This window comes from Petaurus breviceps, unplaced genomic scaffold (assembly GCF_028583685.1).
Source record: "Petaurus breviceps papuanus isolate PSGF00001 unplaced genomic scaffold, PetGlider_PUasm1.0 126, whole genome shotgun sequence".
NCBI lineage: Eukaryota > Metazoa > Chordata > Mammalia > Diprotodontia > Petauridae > Petaurus > Petaurus breviceps.
Genome location: NW_027185655.1, coordinates 25,452,672 through 25,473,497, shown reverse-complemented (window position 1 = coordinate 25,473,497; position 20,826 = coordinate 25,452,672). Strand labels below are relative to the sequence as shown.

Sequence of the window (20,826 nt, the reverse complement as noted above, 5' to 3'; positions counted from 1 at the left end):
CCATCCACCCATCCACCCATCCACCCATCCATCCATCCATCCATCCATCCATCCATCCATCCATCCATCCATCCATCCATCCATCCTATATCCTATATCCTATATCCTATATCCCATATCCTATATCCTAGGCAGGAACTGAGTCATTTTTAGTTTGTATTATTACTGAAGGTAACATGGCACAATAGATCTTGTGTCTGACACACACACTGGCTGTGTGATGTTAGGCAAATGATTTAAATTCTCCATGTCTGAGGCAGCGCTTTACAAGGCCAAGTTTAAGATAAGGGACATTAGTAGAAGTTTCCTCACCAAGGGGTTCCCTGTGCCAGTGAAATTATAGTCCTTGTCCTAGTCCTCATCCCCACTGTGCCTAGCACAGCACTTTTTTTTTTGCTTTTTGGAGGGCAGTTAGGGTTAAACGACTTGCCCAAAGTCACATGGCTAGTTTTTGTGTTAAGTGTCCGAGGTCGGATTTGAACTCAGGTCTTTCTGACTCCAGGGCTGGTGCTCTATTCACTGCACTACCTAGCTGCCCCAGCACAGCATGTTTTTTATAGTAAATACTAATTACATGTTTTATTGAATGCATTTTTTCCATTCTGTGGCCAGCTGTTGATTACATTTTAAATTGTTTCCTCACAGAAACAAATCAAAGCTGCTAACCAGTTTAATTTCTTCACTTGCCTTTCTTGCTCACCCTCAGTGAGCAAGTTTCTGGTTTCTCAGGAGCCCCTAAAACTTCTGACAGCTGAGAGTGGTGTTCAGAGTTGGAGGATTTACTAATTAAAGTGGGCCTGTACTGATCTGGTTAAATACAAAATCCCCCTGATTTGATGAAACCTGAAACAGAAAGTTTAATTTGTCATGGACAAATGGATGGCTTTACTTATCTGTGATCTTTATTGAATTATTTTTATTGAATGGTTGGGGCAAGTACTTTTAGTCACCTACATTTGATTTTGTGTCTCTGATCACAGGATCGAAGCTTTGATCTGGCAGAGGAAATGTCATACATAATAGTCATGTAAATCATCAGGTATTTGAATGATCCATCATAGTAAGGAATGCTAGCCTGAGATACAGGATTGGGTAGCATTTTGCAGTTCTTCACCATGACCTAGGTGTGAGCCACAGTTCCAAGGAAAAGAAGAGTGGTTGCAGTAAAGGGAGCAGAAGCTTTACCTGGGTAAGGATCAGAGTATAAAGCAGGGCAGTGACCAGACCTCTATCTGAATCGCACTGACTTGGAAACATCCAAAATCTGTAGTACCTCAGATCAAGCAATGGAAAACCAGGGAAACCAGAAAATTTGCTTGACAACAAATTGAGTATATAGAGTAAGTGTCAGTGAGGAGCTGAGGATGGCTGTTGGGAATTTGGATTGCTGGGAGGATTGTGTTGTGCTTAAACATAAATAAGATAGTTCAGGAGATGGAAGGTTTGGGGGAGAAGGCAGATGAGTCCTTTTTGGACATCTGTAATTTATAGGTGTTTATGGGACATCCTAGTCTGAGATGTGCAAGAGGAAGGTAATGTTGCATTGAAGTTCAAGATAGAAATTGGAGCTAGAGATGTAGGTTTGAGAATCATCCACTTAGAGATAATATGTGAAGTAATGGCGGCTATGGAATTGACCAAGTGAGAGAGCATAGAGGGAGAAGAGAAGATGGTTCATGATTGTTTGTTGGGGAATATCCATGATTCCAGGCTGTGACCTAGATAAAGACCCAACAAGAGAGACTGAGAAGGAACAGTCAGAAAGGTGGGAGAAGAACCAGGAGGGAAGAGAGGAATGAAAATGTTGAGTGAGATTGGCAGTTGCTACAGAGAAATCAAGAAGGATGAGTACTGAGAGAAAGTCAGTAAATTTGGCAGCTAAGAGATCAGTGCTGTCTTTGGAGATGGTAGCCACAATTGAATGATGAGATCAGAAGCCATATTGGAAAGAGTTTAGAAGAGAGTGAGAGGAGAGGAGGTAGAGAGACTGAGTGCTGATGGGTTTTTCAGGGACTTAAGCCTTTATAAGGATAGCTCGTGGGAAGGGTTTTTAAGAGTGGAGGAGACATGGGCATATTTGTAGGCATCAATGAAACATCCAGTAAATAGAAATTATGGTCTACTAAGAGAATGGGTATAATAAGGTAACCAGCTGGTGATCACAGTGTAGAATGGAGTCAAGGGTGAATATAGAAGAATTTACATCATGTTTCCTTCCAGATGGAGAAAAATTAAACTATAGAAAAGGCTTTCTTCTAATGCATATACACTATTTTTACATTTAATTTATCCTTGCCTTTATCAAGTGAGCTTTCTGTTATCAAATCTGTTACTTTAATTTCCCAAGGATTAGTATAAATAAAAAAATCTTCCTAGCCCTGCAATACAAAACAGACCACACTCACGCAACTTAAGCTTAGCCCACTGAGAGGACTTGCCAGGATGCTCATTTCTCAGGGTCTGCTCCCTTAATAAATGAAAAGTCAAGTTTTAACTGTGTATATATTTCTCATAGTGGGAAAATATAAGAAAGAAAACCGTACTTCTGAAGAGTTAAATTCTCATAGACTTGGAGATCTCAAGCTCTGGTAAAGTCAATTTATGAAGCCAGTACCACCCAAAGGGTCTGTGAGAGCATGGTCTTCAATATACCATATCCTTTTAACAGTGGAAGGATCCTGTAATATTTATAAAGCCCTTAGCTCAACGTCTCAGAGTTGACTTTTAATACATGTACACTCTCTTCCTTCCTCCCTGTGTCCCATCTGTATCTTTAGATGTGGCCTGACTCAAAATGGGCATATCTACACAAATTCACTATCTATTGAGTGGCAGCCAAGACACAATAATAAAATAAGCAATGACTTTATAAAAAATAGTCTTTTTCCTCTTTGATATTAACTTAAAAGTGTTTTTCTTTTAGGAAGATGTAAGTACTGTTTTTGTTGCTTATAGCGTATTGTATTCTTACGTGATTATGACTTTTTGAAACAGATACTGTCTTATTGAGGTCTTGGTTATCTTAAAGTGTGTGTGTGTGTGTGTGTGTGTGTGTGTAGGGGGCGCACAGACACATATACTGCAGATTGCCATGAATTTAGTTTCCTGACCAACTTATTGCAATATCCAAAACATTCTATATTTTGACAAACATTAATTGAATACACCCAGAATTTCAAATGACTCCCTTCCTTAGGAGCTTATGGTTCAAGAAGTTTTATATTCTTAGGTTTGACCATCAACAAGCATTTGTTAAGCTTCTCCTGCTATGCTGAGAACTGTACAAGGTACAGGGATACAAAGAAAAAAAATGAAGCAATCCTTGCCTTTCAGAGCTTACATTCTATCATATATATGTAACATGTATATGTAAAAGTCTGTATGAAACATTCAAAATATATAGGAATTGATGTGTGTGTGTGTGTGTGTGTGTGTGTGTGTGTGTGATGTGAGGACAGGCACACTTCAGCAGCTAAGAGAAGTAGAAAAGCTCTTATTGGAGAAGGTAGCAGTGCTTGTGCTGAGTTTGGAAGGAAATTAGAGATGCTGAGAGGAAGAGGAGGTGAGGAGAGAGTGCATTTCAGGACTGTGCAAAGGCAAGGATATGGGAGATGGAATTTCATGTGTGGGGACTAGAAATCAGGCCAATTTGGCCAGACTACAGAATGTGCAGAAAGGAAGTGATGTATAATAAGTTTTGATAGATAGATTGGACCCAGGTTATGAAAAGCTTTAAATGACAGAGGAGTTTGACCTTAGAGGAGGGTAGGAGAGAAACACGGTCCTATCTTAGCTTTAAGAGTATCCCTTTATCAGCTGTGAGGAAGGTAGATTAGAAAGTCTTGAAGCAGGAAAACAAACTAGGAGGTTTGATAGCTCTTATGCATCATATGAAAGTCAAATCATACCAATTAAGAGTAGTTTCTTGGGGTTAGCAAGTCATTTAGAACACATTATCATTTTCTTTTGTGTATGCTGATTCCTCTTTTCATAAATGGTTGAATATGTTCCCTCTAATGAATATTATAGTAAAAATAAGTTCACATGCTTAAATATTTTAGGCTGTTTTCCCAAGGCTCCCAGATTTCCAAAAGAAAAAAAAAGGTAACTAACAAAATTCCTAAACTATATATTGAAGTCCATATTTTTGGTAAACAGTTGGGTGATTTCAAACTTGTTATGAAATCTAGATAGCTCTTATTTTACGCCTGAATTCATGAAATAGAGATTGCTGCTAGCGGTCACAACAGATACACTTTCCCCCCTTCAACACTCTTTTAATAAACAATAGGCTCCCCCAAATAGACTCTGGCACAGCTTTACACTTTATTAAGTCTGTCTTGGACACCCCTTTCCTCTCCCTGAGTTAAATAGAAGGAAAGTTTGGCAGCTTCCATGCTGTGCCCTTGATTGATGTCCAGAACATGTGAGGGACTTTTGTCTCCTGCTTGCTCTCCATGAGTGCATAATGTGTGAATACTTAAAGAAGGTCAGCCCTTATCACATGTAATCTCGGCCTGAAAGAAGATCAGCAGTGACAGTCATCTCCCATAAGTAAGAACACAAATCATCCTCTATATGCTTTGGACGACTTGGGGGATCATTTTTCTTCTCTTTTTTACCCCTTCTCGTCCATGGGGGACCTTGGCAGAGCTCTGAAAGCTGAGAGAAAACGTGCTCAGAATGATGTGCCACTCATCCAAGGGAGCGAGGAATTGTTTGTTTGTAACAGAGTGATGGGCTTTCACCAAGCAGCTGAAGTGATCTTTGGCTTGTTAATGACTGGTGATGTGGAATGCTGAAACTTAGAATGGGAAAGGGGGAGGCAGCCAGAAAGCTCACTGTACCCACACACACTTTGTTGTATTTACAAACCCCCATGCCTGTTAGGAAATTTTTCAGTATTTCACTTGTGTAGTTCAAGATTTCCCCTGCCTTGGAACACAGCTTACCTAAATGCACCATGATAGCTGAAAATTTCAGGGGTAGAGATACAGGGAAGAGTGAAAGTAACTCTCTTTTTTGTTTCTTCTATCTAAATTAGTTAAGAACAAATGACTGAAAGTGCTGAAGCATTTGTGTTCTCTGTATATTTTTCTGTCCCAAGCACACTTATGAATGTAGGAAATAATTTGCAATAGACAAGCATGGGAAAAATATCTATAATGATAGTTGACCTTGAGGATTCTGGCTGCTTTCTATTGATTAAGAAATAAAAGCACTTGATTTTCTGATAGTTTTGCTACATGTTTGATTACTTCATTTATTTAAAAGAGGTGTTTGGTTTCTGCTTTAAATGATAGTATTGGCATGCATGTGTAAGCAACAGAAAAGCAAATCTCACTTTATCTTCCCCATTGAGGAGAATAGATAACCAATGAAACCTTCAGGATACAAAATTTGGGAAACAGTTTTCTTCCTATTTAAGAGAAATATTTTAGTTTCACTTGAATGTAGCAGTCAGCCAGGTTGGAGGTGGAATTAGCTAATATGTTTGGAAAAAATCAACTGCTTAGAAGAGAAATGTGGATGTAAACCACAGCATATAATACCAGACTGTTTCCAGTATGTTTGAGGAACTCTATTTCCCTTTCCTTTTAATCTTTGTTATAATGAATGGCCCTTTGGGATAGAAGGATACACTGTAAAAAAAGTCAGTGATATAAATACAAAAGATATCTCCATTTTTTAAAAGAAAACCAACCGTTCAAAAATAGCCTAGTGATAAAAGAGTATGTCAGAATGGAGAAGTTGATGATGAATTATGCTGACAATTCAAGGTGGCACCATGACCATTTTTTTAATACGTTATCTACATAGCATCATTCACTTTAAAAGTTGACTGGAGATTTCAGAGATAATTTCTCACCACTTCACTTTACAGATGAGGAAAGAAGTCATGGAATTTAAATAACTTTCTGAAAGTCATATGGCAATTTCAAAGTACAGCAGACCTTAGAATACTGGTGTTCTTACTTCTGATCTGTTACTCTTTCAACTATTCAGCGCTGTCTTCCATCTTATGAAAAATTGTGCCAGCTCGTGTATATTTTTTGCCTGTGTTATGAGAGTAAGAAATTCATATGGTTCTAGGTATATGTGGTTTTTTTGGTTTTAGTTCATTCTGAATACCTGTGGGCACTTAAAAATGAGAAAGTGAAGGATTTACTTGCCTAAATGCTCAATTTCTTGAGTTAGGAATTAAATCAATTTTTCAAACCTTGATTGTAAGCATAAGATTTTTTTGGTGGGGAGAATAATGAATAATGGGACAGATAAGCAGACGCAAGCAAAAAGCAAAGGATCTGGTTTGATACAGCTTTGGAAACAAAATGGTTCCTTAGAAGAGCTGTACCAACTGTTGTAATGCGGTTCTTTTTCTTTTTTTACTTTCCTTCTTTTTCCTTTCTCCCATCTTTCCCACTCCCTCTTGTACCTTTTTCTAGGCTCACTTCCTGTCCTGAAAGAACCGACTCTTAGCCCCTCTCTTTGAACTGTGTTTGAGTTGCATTAGAAGATGAAGTTAGTTGTAAGAATATGGAGTGAGTACACAGGAGTCATTGGAGGACTTCCCATTAAAAAAATGAATGATGGGAACTCCCTTTTATAGTCTTTGCATTGTCATAGTCTAAGACATAGTCTATAGAACAGTACTCATATTTGTCTGATAGAACAAATAAATCAATCAGTGAGAAATCTCTCTCCATTTAAGCAGTTAAACTAGTTTGCCCAATTAATCCTACTTGGGAGATTAGTGTTATAGTGAAGAAACCAAGTCCTATGACTTATTTCTCTGAAGCAGATTGTTATCTTCATAATTGAAAAAGTGAAAAGTTTTGCATCAAGACTCAAATTAAGATAAAGTATATTACATGTAGTTGTCCTGATCATGCAGGTTTTTGGCTTTTCAATCCTAGATTTCTTTTCTTTTTCTTTCCTTTTTTTGCAGGGAGGGAAAGCAGGGTAGTTGGGGTTAAGTGACTTGCCCAAGGTCACACAGCTAGTAAGTGTGTAAGGCTGGATTTGAACTTAGGTCCTCCTAACTCCAGGGCCAGTACTCTATTGCACTGCACCACCTAGCCACCCCTCAATCCTAGATTTCTAAGCTAGGTTGAATATCCATAGATTGGTTTTACCACATCGTGATCTATTCTTTATAAGACGCTGATATTCTTTTTCTCTCTTTTAAAAAAAAATTTATTTTAAACATTAAGTTTTTTTGAATTTCAAGTTTTCTCCTTCCCTTGCATCCCTTCCATAACTCATTGAGAATAAAAGCAATGTATCATTTGTACAAATGAAGTCATGAAAAATATATTTCAATATTATCTATGATGTAAAAATGAAGTGGGGAAGTATAAAGAATGTCTCAATCTACACTCAGTTCATTAGTTTTCTTTCTATGGATAGAAGATCCATCATCCATCATTTCATCATACATTCCTTGGAATTGTCTTGGATCATTGAATTGATCAGAGTAGCTAAGTCTTTCACAGTTTATCATCTTTACAATGTTCTGCTTTTTTTTTTTTTTTTTAAAGCAATGGGGGTTAAGTAACTTGCTCAAGGTTACATGGCTAGTTATTTCTGGGTGTGGTGCTAAGTATCTGAGCCTGGATTTGATCCCCAGGTCATTCCGACTCTGGGGCCGGTACTCTTATTCACTGAGCCACCTGGCTGCCCCTAAGCAATTGGGGTTAAGTAACTTGCTCAAGGTTACACTTGAGCCAGGTGTTTCTGGGTAGGTGCTAAGTGTCTGAGCCCGGATTTGATCCCCAGGTCGTCCTGACACTGGAGCCAGTGCTCTTACTTGCTGTGCTACCTGGCCGCCCCTACCTTAATTTTCAAATGTGACATGTCTATGCTTTCTGTTTTTTTTTTTTTTGTTTGTTTGTTTTCGTTTTTTAAGACAGGAATAGGTACTGTATTTTGTCACAAGCTTTTTATGTATCTACTGATAGAAGTATAAGATTTTTGTTGTTTTTGTTATTAATGTGGTCAGTTATGCTTTTATAGTTTTCCTAATATTGAACCAGCTCTGCATTCCTGGTATAAATCCCACCATAAACCCATAGGGTATAATTTTTGTGATATATTGCTGTAAGTCCATGCTAATATTTTATTCAAATGTTTTGTATCAGTATTTATTAGGGAAATAGCCTATAGTTTTCTCTCTTTGTTTTTGCTCTTTTTAACTTTAGTATTCAAACCCCTATCAGTGCCATAAAAGAAATTTGGCAGAACTCTTTCTTTGCCAATTTTTAAAATAGTATACATGGTATTAGCATTAATTGTTCCGTAAATGTTTGGCAGAATTCATTTGTAAATCAGTCTGATTCTGAATTTTTTAAGGACCTCATTTATGCCTGGTTTAATTTCTTTTTTCAAAGATAGGGTTTTGTAAGTATTCTATTTCTACTTCTGTTAATCTGAAAATTTTATATTTTGTAAATATTCATTCATTTTGTAAATATTCATCCAATTAATGGTCAGTTTTACTGGCATGTAATTGAACAAAATGAATCCTACTAATTTAACTTATTATTGGTGTTGCATTCACCCTTTTCATTTTTCTTTCTGCTAATTTGGTTTTCATTTTTTAAAAAATCACATTAATAAATGGTTTATCTATTTGTTGATCTTTTCATAAAATAGCTCTCAATTTTGTCAGTTTATTTTTTAAACTTTCAGTTTTTATAAATCTGTTTTGATTCTCAGGATTTCTGTTTTTCATTTGATTACAGGTTTTTTATGTATTCTTTTTCCAGTTTTTTTTGAAATTTTGCTTGCCGAATTAATTGATCTGACTTTATCTATCTATCTATATATATATATGTATATATATATATGTATGTATGTATATTTAGAGGTGTACATTTTTCCCTAAGTACTGCTTTGAATGGATATGATAAATTTTGATTTGTCATCTCATTGTTGTCATTCTCTTTAATGAAATGCTTATTTTTTTTCCTATCATTTGTTCTTTTATCCACTTATTCTTTAGGATTATATTGATTAGTTTCCAATTAATTTTTTATGGATGGCATGTTTTTTATTTTTATTTGATTTGATTTTACTTTTTGCTTTTTGGAGAGGGGAAGGTAGGGCAATTGGGGTTAAGTGACTTGCTCAAGGTCAAATGGCTAGTTTTGTGTTGAGTCTGAGGTCTGATTTGAACTAGGTCCTCCTGACTCCAGTGCCAGTGCTGTATTTATTCACTGTGCCACCTAGCCACCCCTCCAATTAATTTTCATGACCCTTTATTAGAAATAATTTCATTACATTTAACCTAAAAGGAGTGCATTTAATGTTTCTGCTTTTCTGCTTTCGCTTGTGCAATTTTTATGCCCAAATAAATAGTTGGTTCTTTTGATGGTACAATGTGCAACTGAGAAATGTACAATACTCTTTTCTCTTCCAGTTTACTTTCTAGACGTCTGTCTTATCTAACTTCTAAAATTCTATTAATCCCTCCAAATTAAAAAAAATATTTTATGGTTACATTTATCTAGCTGTGAGAGAAAAAAGTTGAGTTCCCCCACTAGTGCAATTTTACTGCCTCTTTCTTCCTATAAATCATGTAACTTTTCCTTGAACAATTTGGATGCTGTGCCATTTGGTGCATAAATTTTTAGTATCAATATTACTTCAGTGTCTATGGTGCCTTTTAGCAATATGTAGTTTTCCTGTTTTTCCCTTTAAGTCTAATTTTGCTTTTTCTTTGTCTGAGATCATGATTGCTACCCCTGCCTTTTTAATTTCAGCTGAAGGCATAATAGATTTTGTTCTAACCCCTTATTTTAAGTCTGTATATGTCTCTTATAATAAACAACATATTTCTGGATTCTGGTTTCTAATTAATTTTGCTATTTGCTTCCTTTTTATGGGAGAATTCATTCCATTCACATTTATAGTCATGATTGCTAACTGTGCATTTCCCTCTGTCCTGTCTTCTGTTTTGTCCATCTCTTTACCCTGTTTGTCCTAAGAAGTCTGTTTTGCTTCTATCACTGTCTTCCTTAAGCTGCACCATTTTTTTTTTCTTTTATCTCCTTTACCTCCTATTTACCTATTGGGTTAGATAGATTTCTATGCCCAAGTAAATACATACATACATGTATATATGTATAGTCTTCTCTTTTTGAATCAGTTCAGATGAAATTGATGTTTAACCATTTCCCACCCCCACATTTTCCTTTCTACTGTAAAATCTCTTCCTTTTATTACCCTTCTTTGTGAAGTAGTTTCCCACATTCTTCCTCTCTCTTTTTTCTTCCACTAATGCATCCTTCTTTCTCACCTATTTTTTTTAAGATCTCAGGAAGTAATTTCATTCTCATGTTCTTTATTTATAGTCCTTCTAAGTGTCATTATAATGATAAAATTCTTAGAAGATATATGTAGCAAGTTCTGATATACAAATGTAAACAGTTTAACCTCCTTGAATCCCTTTAAATTTCTCTTTTCATGTTTACCATTTTATGCTTTTCTTTGTCTTATATTCGAAATTAAATTTTCTTTTCATTTCTGTTTTTTTTTTTTAAATCAGGAATGTTTAAAAGTCATCTATTTCATCAGATATGTTTTTCACCCTGAAGGATTGTATTCAATTTCTGGGTAGGTTATTCCTTGTTGTAATCTTAACTTTGTTGTTGTAATCTTCTAAAGCTTTCTCTCCTTTAACATGGTATCTGCTAAATCTGATATGATCCTGACTGTGGCTCCATGATTTGAATGGTTTCTTTGTGGATGCTATTACCTTGGAGTTCGAAATTTAGTATAATGTTTATGAGAGTTTTTATTTTGGGATCTCTTTCAGGAAATGGTAGATTCTTTCAATTCTTTCAATTTCTATTTCATGCTCTTGGTCTCACATTTTCTAGAAATTAATTTTTTGAAGTATCTAGGTGCTTTCTTTATCATGACTTTTAGGTAGTCTACTAATTTTTAAATTCTCTTTGATTATTTTCCAAGTTGGTTTTTTCCCAGTAAGATATTTCCCATTTTCTTTTAATTTTTCATTCTTTTGGTTTTGTGTTTTTTTAATTGTCTCATGGAGTGATTAGCTTCTATTTGCCCTATTCTAATTTTTTTTTTGCCTTTTGGAGGTCAGTTGGAGTTAAGTTGCCCAAGGTTACACCGCTAGGTTTTGTGTGTGTGTGTGTGGGGGTGGGGGGGTGGGGGGGAGTGTTAAGTGTCTGAGGCTGGAACTGAACTCAGGTCCTCCTGACTCCGGGGCCGGTGCTTTACTCACTGTGCCACCTAGTTGCCCCTCCTATTCTAATTTTCTAAGGAGTTATTTTCTTTAGGGAGCTTTTCTCATTTTTTTTTTCAAATTGGTCAATTCTGCTTTAAGAATTATTTACATTACTGTAGCTTTGTACCTCTTTTTCCATTAGGAAAATTCTTCATTTTAAGTTATTTTCATTAATTTAGTTTTTTGCCTCTTTATCCATTTGGCCACATCTAGGTGTTATTTCAGTTAGAATGTTTTTGTCCCACTTTTACCAGACTGTTAATTGTCATTTCATAATTTTCTTTCATTGCTCTCATTTTTGTCCCCAATTATTTCTCTACCACTCTTATTTGATTAAAAAAATTATCTCTTTGAAGAATTCTTGTTGGACTTGTGTCCATTTTTTTTTCTTTGAGGCTTTGCTCAGAGCTATTTTGATTTTGTTCGCTTCTTCTGAGTTTGAGTCTTAATCTTTCCTGTCACCATAGTAGCTTTTAGGGGTCAGGTTCTTTTTTGTTTGTTTGCTCATTTTTCCAACATATGTTTTTTGCACTTTTCACTTCAAAAGTTAGTTTCTGTTCCCAGAGTGGGGGTGCTGGTATACTATCCCAGATTTCAGGCTTTTTTTTTTTGTGTTGCTGTTTTCTGAGCTAGTTCTGGGTGGTTAGAAGTTTTCTTTGCTTCCAGGGAGAAGTGATATCATTGCTATCTCTATTACTTAACCTCAAAGTGTCCTAGCTCCCTTTCAGGCACAAGTAATCCTGTTTTTCATGGCCCTTCTTCCCTTGGGCCCCCGAAAGATACTGCTTCTCAGTACCCTCATCCTTTATGACTTAAAGCTTTTTCTTTGCTCTGGAACTGTGACCTAGAAGTGGATATAGGTGATGCAGCTGCCTCACAGTGCTAAGTCCTGTACCCAAATGATAGCACATGGGTTCCCTTTAATCTCATCTGACCAGTTGACCTATCCGCTTTACCTCCTGTGTTGAGAGTTCTGGAAGCTCTTGCTGCCACTGGTGTTGCATCGGCATGGGCTCTAGGCCAGCCCCACCCCAGTGTCACAGACCTTTCCTTCTGACCTCCTAAGTTGACTGGAAAAATGTCTTACTTTTGGTTGCCTCTACCACAGCAGAATTCAGTTTGAGCCACTTTCTAAAGTTGGTTGGAGGGAATATTTGGAGACCTTTCTCTACTCTGCCTCCTGGAAGCCAAGATGCCTATTTGCAGAGTGATGCTTCCTTTCGGTTTGGTAATGGAATTATAAGAGGGAAATATTGACAATGTGGTTTCACTTCCTTAAGATATTTTTAAATGAGTGTCCTGAGATAATGAAGTTCAGTTAGTTGAAAGAGTTCCCTCATTTTTCCTGCTTCTAGTGGGCATCAGTTCATTTTCTTCCCTATATACTAAGGGTTTTTTTTTTTTAACACATATAAAAGTGGTTCTATAAACTCATGCCAGGATAATCTTACTAAAACACTGTTTCTACCATGTCATCCCCCTTGTTAAAGGTCCCCCAATAACACCCCACTGACTACAAGACCAATTCCTAGCTCTTCAGCTTTGAATGAAAGATGTTTAACAAACTTATTATTTCCTAACAATTTCCAGTCTGGAAAACAGCTCTGCATTTAGACTCAAGAAAGAACTTAGTTACATTTCCAGATCAAGCACTAACTAGTTATGTGACACTGGGAAAAACATTGAACTTCTTTGATAATCCAGTCTTAAAAATATGATCTCTAAAATGGAGATAATCTTCATTCAATAGGAATTTATTAGATGCCGACTCTCTACCAGTCACTGTGCCAAGTTCTGGTGATAAGAAGAAAGGCAGAAGGCCATCCCTGCCCTGAAAGAGATCAGTCTCTCTGCTGTGTACAAAGAAAATCCATACAGGATGAATTGGAAATAATCAACAGAGATAAAGCATTAGCATTGAGAGTATTGGGAAAGGCTTATTATAGAAGATCAAATTTTAGTTGGGAATTGAAGGAAGCGAGGAAGAGAGCTTAGGAGGGAAAGTATTCCAGGCCTGAGGGCCATTCAGTGGAAATATTTAGAGTCTAAAGATATAGTGTCTTGTTCACATAACAGCAAAGAGACCAGTGTTACTAGATCACAGAATACACGAGCTGCTTAAGGTGAAAGAGGCCTGAAAAGATAGGAAGAGGTCAGGTTGTAAAAAGGTTTAAATGCCAGCGAATTTTATATTTGATCCTGTAGGTGATAGGCTGATATATCTTGATCTAAGCCTTAAAAAATTAATTCTACAAGTGAATGGAGGATGGACTGCATCAGGGACCAACCAATCAGCAGGCACCGGCAGTTATCTAGTGGTAACTGCGTTGGTAGTAGTGTCAGAGGAGAAAAGGGAGAGATTAAATAGGTAACATCAACAGGCCTTGCCAACAGATTGGATATGGGAGGTGGATGGGGATGACATCTAGACTGTGAACTTGAGTGATGAGAATGTTGTAAAATAAGATTTTTGGGGAAAGATAATGAATTTGGTTTTGGAGATACTGAGTTTAAGATATCTACAGGATATTCTGTGTGAGATGTGTAATGGTTGGAGGTAAAGTATAGAGGTCAGGGACATTTTTACTGCTGGATAACTAGATCTGAGAATTATAAACATAGAGATGATGACTGAAATTATGCAATTTAATGATATCGCTAAGTGAAATAATGTTGGTGCTGCCTATGTCACAAGGTAGTTATGAGAACACTATGTAAATTTAAGTTCTTATGTGCACGAAATCAGTAAGCATTTATTAAGCACCATTTAGGCGGTTTTCTTAGAGCCAAGGATACAATTAAAAGATGAAGCTTGAATGCTATCAGAGAGAAAACGTGTACATATATAAATATATACAGGGTATTCCAAAAATCTTAATGTAGTATTAATATTAAAGCTTAAAGCCACACCAAAACTTTTCAGATACAGTTTGTGTATTCATTGAAAAACAACAACACGCACAAATATATGTGTATGCTCTATATATGTATGTTTATTTGTACATACTACATATGTATCAAGATTCTATAAATAATTCACATTTATGTTGTTTTTATCTTAATTACTTTGTGAAGTGTCCTCTGAAGGCATCTGAGATTTACTTACTTAGCACTAAATGTTCTCCTAATTCGACTCAGGAAGACCTAAATCCAAAACCAGTATCAGACACTTAATAGTTATGTGACCCTGGGCAAATCACATAACCTCTGTTTGCCTTAATACATTGGAAGAGGAAATGCCAAACTGTTCCAGTGTCTTTGCCTAAAGATATAGTCTTTATCATGACTGGGTCATGAATGACTGTACGACTGAATAGCAAGAACAACTTCCAGACTCACATCTCTGATTGTTGTTTCTGATATTGTGTCTATCTTAAATTCAGTGTTCTCTACTCTCTTCTTAACTTCATTATTATTTGTTTTTTTGGTGTGTGTTTGTGTGTGTGTGTGAGAGAGAGAGAGAGAGAGAGAGAGAGACAGAGAGAGACAGAGAGAGAGAGACAGAGAGCGAGCGCGCATGATCGAGGAAACCTACTGGTCTTGTGACTAATGAGCTGGCCTTGGAATCAGGAAGAGCTAGGTTAAATTACATCTCTACCACATCTTGGTCAAGTCCCATTGGCTGTTGTAGTTTGTCCTTCATTTTCAAAGAGGACCATGGCATCAGGGAGATGATGATATGACCTGCTGTTGACTTTGATGTGAGTGAGGGAGGACTGTGCAAGGTCCACCAGCCTCACTTTCTCCTCCAGAGCCATCTGGGTCCAGTCACCAGATATTCGTCAGGACAACTGGAGATGGACCAGGATCCAGTGGGAGACCCTGGCCCTTTTAGGCTAGCTGGATGCTATGGCGGAAAGAGCATTGAATTTGGAGTCAGGAAAAGGTGGATTGAATACCTGCCTTAGACATTAGCTGTGTGATCCTGGGCACGTTACTTAATCACTTAGTCCTTCATTTCCTAAATCACACGATTAGATTGTTTCGAGCGCTGAGTCTCTGATCTTAGGTACTTAACTTCCCAGTACTTCACACTTCTCCAAAGGGAAACATCTAAAGATATGAAATGAAGTTTCTCTCTGGCTCTGTCCCTCCTTCTCCTTCCCTTTCTCTTTTCCTCTCCCCTCCTTCCCCCTACACACCTCTCTCTTTCTCTATCCCCATCCCTCCACCAATGAAAAAAAAAAAACAGGTTTTATTTTTTAAGAATGTACATGTGTGTGTGACTGTCTTCGTGACTAGGAGGGATCAAGAAAGGCTTCATGTAGAAAGTATTGCAAGAGTTGAACTTTGAAGGCAAGTAAGGATTCCGAGAAGCAGAGGTGAAGTGGGAGGACATTCCAGGGATGGAGAGGCCATTCAAAGTCAGGGAGATTGGAGGTAGCATGTCATGAGTGAAGAACAGGAAGAATGTCAATTTGGGTGTGCCATATAATTTATGAAATAGAATAGTGTGTAATGGGGCTGGGATAGTAAGTTTGATTCCGGGTTGTAAAGAGTTTTAAATGCCAAACAGAGGACTTGGTATTTGAAACTAGGGAGCAACCACTGGGCTTTTTCAGTCATGGTCAGATCTGTAGTTTAGGAATATCTTTTTGGCAGTGGTATGAATGGTGAATTGGAGATCAGAGAGCTTTGGAAGAGATTGGAGCAAACAGGTCAGATTAGACATGATGAGGGTTTGGACACCATATTGAGTGGGTTGTGTGAATAGAGTATAAGGGACAAATTAGAGAGATGACATGGAATTAGACTGCACAAAACTTGAAATGCAGTTGGGAATCAGTGACTGTAGTGATCAAGGACAACTCTGGGTGACTGCAGTGGTGGTTCTCTGAACAATAACAGGAAAGTTTGGAAGCAAGGTAGATTTGGGGAGTAACATAAGGAGTTTTTTGGGGGGAGGTATTGAGTTTGAGATGCTTATGGGGCATTTATTTGAAATGTCCCATGTTGTTGTTGAGTTATTTTTATTTGTGTCCAATGATAGTAATGTAATAACAATTTCAACTGTTTGCTACAGTAACTTGCTCTTCACTTTCCTGAATACATACCATCACATGATCATTTCTATACTGAAAACTTTGCCCGTGCTCCTCCGCCCTCCATTCCCTTTAGGACACTTTCCTCCCTCTTCTTCATTTATACAAAACTTACTCTTTCTCCTTTAATTTTCACTTCTACTTATTCTAGCCTGTATTAATTCCTTTATACTCATTTGTGTTTATAGTCACAGATAGACTGGAATTGCTAGGTGGTCATCTCATCAGTGTGCATCTTTTCTCTTTTTAAATGCAATTTGAATTTTTCACTGTTTTCCCATTCTTTTGCATATATTATGGACCCCAATATAACCCTTTCCTAGCCAGAAAGCAGAATGACAAATTAAGTAATTAAAGAATCCTTTTCTCCTATTTTTTCTAGCGAGTGAGTATATATATACTTTCTATCATATATGAAATGAAATGTGATGTTTTTAAGTCAGAATGTATTAATAGTAGATTTCCTGGCTGACTTGTGAACATGTGATTTTAATTAAATTTGCTCCCTTGGGAGTATAAATAGAGTGTGTTAAGATGATGGTGGCAGTTGTAAAAATCCCATTTAAGAGGTTGTGCTGTTGAGTTCAGCAGAATAGATTTATTGATTTATTTAGCTGGATTGGTGTAGTGGTGGGAGAGATGAATTTCTTAAAAACTTGAGAACACTAGTATGAAGCAAGCATGTAACATATGAAGGAGATATTGAAGTAAAGAGAAAATATGAAGATTTAATTATTGGAGTATGATTTTTTTCTCCATATGTGTAAATCTTTTCCCAATTGAATTGATTAAATTTGCTGATAACTTTGTGTTTCTTTGTCTGCCTATGGTAACACTGAATTTTATTTGCATTTCTTATTGTTCTTCTATTATTGACTGTGCCCAATAAAATAATGAACACAATATGGCATTTACAAAGTTTAGGATTTTAAGAAGTTTTAAAAATCCTTCAAGTGTTATTTAAAATAGTGACACAAAAATGTCATTAAACAATTTAGAACTTTAATCACAATTGCAATCTCAAAAATAACTAATAAATCTGTTCTTATTCACATATTGTATTTTAGATGATTAAATTCAGGTGATTACATGCATTATTTTCCATTTAAAACAAGTGACTTCAGATGAGTATCAAAATATAGTTATTGACTATGCCTAGTTAAAAGAAATACTCCTGATTAAATTATTTTATTATTCAAGATACCTTTATGGAGAACCAGAGAATTTGGTCAGTCATATGCAGGTTTAAAGGCACTGGCTCCGTCATTTAAATATTTCAAGGTATGGGGGGAAAAAGTCTATTTTCTAAGATAAAAATGCCTATACTTTGAAACAATGGCATCAATTCCATTTTTTAAAAAAAAATTTAGAGTAAGGAGACATGATTTCCTCAAAAATTTCTATTTCTCTTCCTGCACTCAAATAAACACTGAAGAAGGGGAGCATTTCTAGGCAGTTTCTTCCACAGCTTTGGAGGGGGGGGAGGTGGCCTTCTGTAGGTTGCCTACATGTGCTACATGAAAGATTGGGGGAGGGGTAGACTTGATGTTTCCAGTACAGAAAGCTGAAGAAGCAGTTAAACTCTGCTTAAAGCCCTGCCAGACTGAAGCCTCCAGTATCCACAGCTCTGCATGGGGGCAGGCAGCCTGCCCTCTTTTCTGGGGAATTTGCTCCAGCTTGGGGACCTCACTTTTTTTTTTGTCATCTTCCTCACAAGGTGATCTACTGAGGTCTAGGTGGTGACAGAACCAGTTTGTAACAGGCTTGTCTTTCCCGTTCTCGTCTCAGGCTCGCTGGCAGGCTAGCTTAGCCGGCCGGAAGATCTGACAAGAGCAGCAGCAGCCAAGGAGGATCAGTGAAGAGAGGCAAGGCAGCCAACGGGCGGGCAGCTTGGCCGGCAGGGAAGCAGGACCCCCTGCTCATCTGCAGTGATGGGGTGGCTGGAAGACCCGACCTGGCAGCTTCACGTTCACTTTTCTCTGCTCGTTCTGCTGTCCATGCACACAAGGGGTAAGAAGAGCCAGCGTACAGTGTTGTAACTTTCCCAGCTGCTGAGCTCGCATCTCATGGGAAGGGCTTTTAGCTCCACAGAGAAAAAGTTCAGGACACAAGTTCAGATGTGCCCCGTTTCTAGCCCCCTGCTGCTGCAGCAGTAATGTATTTTTACTACTTTGTCTATTAGAAAATAACTTTATAAGTAGCCTTTCCTAGAACTTTAAAGAGATTTAGAGAAAGGTAATTTGCTGTTTCCCCTAGCAATTAAAAAAAAGAAATCTGCTTCAGTGCTTTGAGTATGAAGTTGTTTTCCCTGTATGTGAAAAACAATTTTATTTTGACAATTTTAGGTGATACACTGGCTAACAGTTTAACACTGCATTTTTTTTAGTATATTCATCTTAATGGGTCCTTAATTGTATAATTTTGCAGTTGTTTTGACTGTAATTTACAACATTCACTCTAATTATTGGATCTCCATTCAACTTGAGGAAGTTTAACTTAACACTCTGTTGTGTATTTATGCCAAATCAACTGAAGCAAGAAAAGATTATCTTTTACTTTTTAGTGAGTTATGTTGTAAGAATAAGTAAGTGATTTTGCAGTTTCAGAGAAAACCAGTTTTCCATGGTGCAGAAATTTGCAATAAATGCATGCAATGAAGGAGGGATGTGGGTGGAAGTAGACACAGTGGCTTTATGTAATTGAGGCCAGCAGTAAATGGGGGTCTGTAGAACAAGACTGGAATGCATTGACAGTACAATTGCATGTGTAGTACATGCAAGTAAATTGAAAGAGCCTTCTTAAATCTACTACATATTCGAAAAAAAATATGTATTACCAACTGACATTTGTTTCTAACTAATTGCGAAGTATTTCTCAGGACTTTTCAAGAAATTAAAAAGGTCAATCTTTTCTGAGGAGATAAACACAGTTTTCCAGTTAAGGCATTATACTTTGAATGGGAAATGCGTGAATTATTCTTTTAGTGATCAAACCAATCATCACTTACCTCTTGATTATCTACCAAAAGAGAGCAGATATACCCAAACAGGAAATATTGTGAAATATTTCTCATATGTTTGTCTTTTAATGTATTATTAAAATGAAAATAACCATAAATTTCCTGAGCAGGTACAATCAAGGTAGGGATGGAAGCTAGACCAAGGGTCTGTTCTTTAGTGATGTCTAGTAAATATTCACTGAAAACTTGGTTGTCACCAGTCCCCTCCATGTGCTAGAATATTGTGAACATAGAATTTGCAGTTAGACAATGTATTGAGGTCATTTTGTGTAATGAATTCATTTCATAGGTGAAGGAACTGAGGCTCGAAAATTATTTCCTTGAGGTCACAAATGGTGGAAGAATTGGCATAGGAAATCAGGCTCCTCTGATTCCAAAGCCAATATTCTTTCCACAGGATCCTGTTACCCTCACATTCATTGTGGTACATTACCTAAGTTTATTTAATATCACATTTTGTGATCTGTCCCAGTTTTACAATATTTAACTTTCTTAGGACTCCCTAGTGTCTTTTCTTCCTGAGAGGCTTTATGACAAAGTAAATCAAGAGTTAGATTTGGCACTGAGGAAGACCTGAGTTCAGATTTCACTTACAATCATTGGTGTTGAGGAACCTTGGAGATCACCTGATCCAATGCTCTCATTTCATAGATGCAGTAAACAGCCCAGAGCAGTTGTGGTTGGCCCAAGGTCACTCAGGTCAGGAGAAGCAGAGTTGGCCGATGAATCTAGACCCCTTTGTTCCAAGTGTAGTTATGCTTTTCATCATTATGAACCTGGCAAAGTCATTAAACATCTCTCTGAGCCTTTATTTCCTCATCTATAAAATGAGGATAATGGTGCCTGAGGTACCTGCCTCATAGGGTTTTTGTTCAAACGATTGAATGAAATTCAATGAATGAATGAAGTTCAAATGACTTTTGAGAGCGGGATTAGTGCAGTTTAAATACTGACAATTAATCTGAGTTCTCTCTATTAGGAGTTATTAGTCACAATTGATTTGAAAAGAGAGCACTGATATTATTTATTTTCTTTGGGAAAAATGGTGCTGTAGCTCTCCTAAGAAGTGAGCAGATGACTAAACAAAAATCATATTTTAGAAGAGAAATTTACTTTCTAGGAAATGAGGGTTAACATGTATGTAAGGTATAACTTTGGTTCATAGAATTACAAATTTCCAGCTGGAAAGGTCTATAAAGGTCTTTGAGTTCACCTTTTCATTTTATAGGTCAGGGAGTCAAAGAAGGTTATGGAACTTGAATAAGGTTACACAGGTTATCAACATCAGGATTTGAACTCAGATCCTCTGATCTGTAGCCAATACTTTCTTTTCCTGACTCTGTAATGCTACCTCATGAAACCTTATCTAAGTCATTTAACATCCTTCAGTGTCCTCCTTTGGAAAGTGAACAGGTTAGACTGGATGGCTTTTGAGGTCCTAAAATTCCCTTTAGTAACACTCTGCAAATATCTGGGAACAATTTAATATTCTCCTTTAGCACCCCCTG

The 20,826-nt window shown here is 37.0% G+C and overlaps 1 protein-coding gene across 5 annotated transcripts in view; it reads left to right on the top strand.

Moving 5' to 3' along the window:
- The window catches only part of BMPR1B (bone morphogenetic protein receptor type 1B), a 482,311-nt gene that overhangs the window by 331,206 nt on the left and 130,279 nt on the right, over window positions 1-20,826 (top strand). For all 5 annotated transcript variants that reach the window (XR_011169511.1, XM_069094423.1, XM_069094400.1 and 2 more), the window contains one exon: window positions 18,088-18,309. Coding sequence is in view for 3 of the 5 variants with exons in the window: in XM_069094400.1 (XP_068950501.1) it covers window positions 18,231-18,309 (79 nt within the window). In the remaining 2 variants the exon portion in view is untranslated. The remainder of the gene's footprint in view (window positions 1-18,087; window positions 18,310-20,826) is intronic.